The 4,363-nt window shown below is 35.2% G+C and overlaps 1 protein-coding gene across 1 annotated transcript; it reads right to left on the bottom strand.

Moving 5' to 3' along the window:
- Nucleotides 1-319: 319 nt before the first annotated feature.
- Nucleotides 320-1,830, bottom strand: LOC127442237 (growth arrest and DNA damage-inducible protein GADD45 beta-like). Its single transcript, XM_051700117.1, has 4 exons — nucleotides 1,632-1,830; nucleotides 1,416-1,517; nucleotides 1,075-1,300; nucleotides 320-976 (listed from the first exon to the last, which is right to left on the bottom strand). Exons 1-4 carry the CDS (start codon nucleotides 1,673-1,675, stop codon nucleotides 872-874), a joined length of 477 nt encoding a protein of 158 aa, XP_051556077.1. The 5' UTR covers nucleotides 1,676-1,830; the 3' UTR covers nucleotides 320-871.
- Nucleotides 1,831-4,363: the final 2,533 nt, after the last annotated feature.

The following is a 4,363-nucleotide window of genomic DNA, read 5'->3' as shown; positions in this document are numbered from 1 at the left end:
TTGTTTTTAAAGAATAGTTTCTTTTACATTAATCTTAACTGTCTTTTGTCCTATATAAGAAGAATGCTTCCGAGAATGCACATTGAGCCCCACTGAACATTTTTTTTTTTTTAACTGGTATGTGATATTATCAGTCTAACTCCAACTCTGAACAGACTATTTTACTATACTTTCTGACTACTGTATGGATACTTGAGTAAATGCACATTGATCTCTTTGGCCTACAGTCAAAACCAAACTGCTCTAATGTACAGTAAGCCTCACCTCTTATTTTTAAATCTGACATAAAAAAGAAAAAAGACAAACGGCTAATTTTGAAACTTTAAACATATCATTTATTTAATAAGAAAAGGTGAACATTTGTAAATTCATAAATAACCAAATAAATTATCTGATGATAATGATAGAGTTATGCATAAATAAAATTGTGCAGGTAACACAAGTTCAGTCATTAAACAGCAGTCTCAGGTTCTTCCTCCTCCACAGACCTGTGACAACACTGTCAGGTCTGAGTCATGTTTTGTTCATTCACTCCCCCACGTGGGAGGCAAAGTGCGCCCATACGCAGTTTTAGTCTGGAAATATCCCCAAGGCTAGCATCCTTGCTAGTACGTCCCTTTTGATGTGTGACACAGTCCACCAACCACCCTGGTGTTCCTTCGGTTCCTCCAAAGCCCAATAACGCCGATCATGCAGCACAAGGAACGCGGACGAATGTCACCAGTATCCTCCGACGCTTATAATTCCATAAACACGGAGATGGAAGCTTCGGAAAGGACTCAGTCCTCTTGAATTGATGTGTATGCCCTCATGGCTGTTGAACATCAATTTTCCTCAAACTTTGTAGCACACATTTTAGCGCACAAAATCCTCAGCGTTCTTGCAGGGCAATGGAGGGCACCCACTGGTTTCTGCAACGGCTTTCCTTGCAGTAACTGCCCACCTCGTTCAGCTTGCGATGCTCTGCTTGTGGGTTCTGTGGAGGATAACAATATGATGAGTGTTGGATAACATTGAAAATAGCTTGTTTCGTTTTAATGTATATTTGTAATACGCTAATAAACCAATACTTACAGTTACAAGTATGCAGTGGAGGTCTCTTGGTTCGTTGGCGTTGTTGTCGGTGGTGAGCGGCTCACCGAGAACCTGCGCCAGACGCCTCATGCCGGAGACGCGCACAATGTTGATGTCGATGTCACAGCAGAAGGCTTGAATGAGCGTGAAGTGGATCTGCAGCGCAACATCGTTCTCGTCCTCTTCATCGGTCGCGAGGACGCACAAGACTACGCTGTCTGGGTCCCTGTAAAAGTTAACCAATGCATTTCATTTTTAATGCAACTAGGGGATCCAATTCGTTGCTAATTCACATGAATAAATAAATATGTGTTAACATCGATATTGAGAAAAATACTTACACATTCATCAGCTGTGCAGACTCGTAGACTCCCACTGTTAGACAGTTTTGCCGTTGTGCAGCCACAAGCAGCTCCTCAAGAGCTTCACTCACAGTTTCCATTCTTCAAAGAAAAAACAAACCAAAACTATTGTTAGTATAGACTTGTGAAACCCCTGAAAGCACAAACTCTTCCTGACCCTCTTTGATTGAAACTACGAAATGTTAAGTCACTTACTCTCTGTCAGTGCTGTTGCATCCAACAAGTTCCTCCAGGGTCATGTTGTCCTTGTTAATTGCAATAGTGTCCAGAAACCGAAATTCTCCCAAATAATACAATTCCAGAAGTTAGGATCTTAGATGATAGTAGTAATCCACCGTGAAATCGAGTGGTTTCTCTCAAGGACTGCGGACAGATACTACTCGTTACGAGACTCTCTCGACTCGTGTGTGCCTTGAAGCAGTGGGACTCTTTTTATAGCAGGAATATCGTAGTAGGCGTGGTTGAAACTGCAGCCGAAACCTCATGCTAATTAGCCTGTAGGTTTCTATGGAATCTCCTATTGTGTCAACTGCAGTTGCTTTTGTTTAGGGAACGACCAAGGGGCTATGCACTATAATGAAATCATGCAAACTCATTTGTTAAAACATGAGGATTTAGGAATAATGATAGATGGTTGCTGATAAATGTATAGTTTGATGTTACAACACTGCAAAATGCATTCTTATTAGTGAGACTGCTATACATTACTTTATAAATTATATATTATATATATATGTATTAATAGTTGGACCTAAACCATATTTTACATTATTTACATTTTCAAATTAGGCTACAGTATTTATTTTTTAAATGTTATTTAGTTCAATAAATATTATGTACATATGCCTATATATATATATATATATATATATATATATATATAGTAACCTATAATTTATTTAAATAATTTATCTATTTATTAATATAACAAAAAGGTATTATTTATTGTAATAAAATAAAAATAAATTCTATAGATTTTGTTTTATTTATTTATCGAAATAAAGCAAATACATACAAATAAATATGTAAATAATATAAAAATAATACCACTTATTGTCATAAAGTTCTTATAACTATTTTGAACAGGCTTTGTTTATACAACAGTCACGGGCTCCTGAAACTATTTTCTTTGTGCGGCACTCCATCTTGTGGTGAGAACTGTCCGTTCTCGTAGAGACGTGAGCACGAGGAAAGGCTCAGAAAGGGACATGTATGGGCATATATCTGAGTCCTGAGAGGAAGGCGAACATTCTCTAATTACATCAAAACTAATAACCTGATTAAAAAATTATACGAATGTCCGTCATTTAGTTGGTTTCGATGGTTATGGTCAGACACAATGTAAAAATGTCTATTTAATCCAACATCAGATGGTGATTATGTATTAGAACAAAATTAAGATGAAGTGTGAATAGAAACACGGAGCGAACGTTTAGTTCATTGTTAGAAGATCTCAATTTTGCATAATAATCTGTTCAATCGGGCTGTAGTGATTACATCAGCTGAATTGGATTATAGTTTGTTTTAGCACTATCAACAACTAAACACCTTGTAGGCTAAATTATAATCGCTTTTGACACCAGAGTGGCATTGCAACAAAGTTCCAGTAAACATGTAGGCTAATATTCAATTTTGCTGTAAAAAGGTAAATAGACCTGACTGCAACTATCAAAGCATGACCACAAGGGGATGAACTACACTCTATTGAAGAAATCCCATGTATGGTCAAGTCTTGTAATAAAAATCTTAAAGGAAGTTCACCCAAAATGAAAATTCTCTCATCATTTACTAACCCTCATGCCATCCCAGAAGGGAATGACTTTCTTTCTTTTGCTGAACACATACAGAGATTTTTTTGAAGAATATTTTAGTTCTGTAGGTCCTCACAATGCAAGTGAATGGCTACCAGACCTTTCAAGCTCCAAAAATCACATAAAGGCCGCATAAAAGTAATCCATATGACTCCAGTGGTTAAATCTATGCCTTTAGAAGCGATATGTGGGTGAGAAACAGATAAATATTTAAGTAAATTTTTTAACTATAAATCTCCACTTTCACTTTCACATTATTTCACATTCTGAAAGTGGATTTCATCGCTTCAGAAGACATATTAAACCACTTGAGTCGTATATATATATATATATATATATATATATATATATATATATATATATATATATATATGAATTACTTTTATGCTGTATTTATGTGATTTTTGGTGCTTCAAAGTTCTGGTCACTATTTACTTGTATTGTGAGGACCTATAGAGCTAAAATATTCTTCTAAAAATATTATTTTGTGTCCAGCAGAAGAAAGAAATTCTGGGATGGCATGAGGGTGAGTAAATGATGAAAGAATTTTCATTTATGGGTGTACTATCCCTTTAAAATCTAATCAGAAAAATTAATAGACCTGGCTTCAAGCAAAACTGTTTAAATTTATTTACATAATATTACCTAACTTACACTTTTGACATTCAGGAATTGTCGACGTTTCAGAGATTCAAAATGTCAGTATGACAGCCTATACTCGAATTTAATATTTATCATCTTTAACATTTGGCCTGTGAATGAATCTATGAATTTTCTTAGCAGTCTGTTTTAAAAGTTTTGAAATTCTTTCCAAGGTGCTCTCACAAAATACCTAAATCATCCAGTTCTACATGTAAAAAATAGATCTGATTGAATGAATGAAAACATAAACTAAATATTTAATTTAAATAAACCATAGGTAGGGCAAGAACTGATGTTTTTTTGTAACACAGTGTGATTGGATTAATAATTATTATGAGATGAAAGTTTATGGAGGTCTAAAACTCTTAGAGAAATAGACTACAGAGATTCTGTCCCTTTTGGAAAGATAACTATAAAGGAGGAAATAATACATCTTCTCACAATATATTGTTTTCTTTAGATGGTGAGCCATTG

Source organism: Myxocyprinus asiaticus, chromosome 6, assembly GCF_019703515.2.
Source record: "Myxocyprinus asiaticus isolate MX2 ecotype Aquarium Trade chromosome 6, UBuf_Myxa_2, whole genome shotgun sequence".
Taxonomy (NCBI): Eukaryota; Metazoa; Chordata; class Actinopteri; order Cypriniformes; family Catostomidae; genus Myxocyprinus; species Myxocyprinus asiaticus.
The sequence above is the reverse complement of the archived record's forward strand: the minus strand, read 5'-3'. Positions and strand labels throughout refer to the sequence as shown.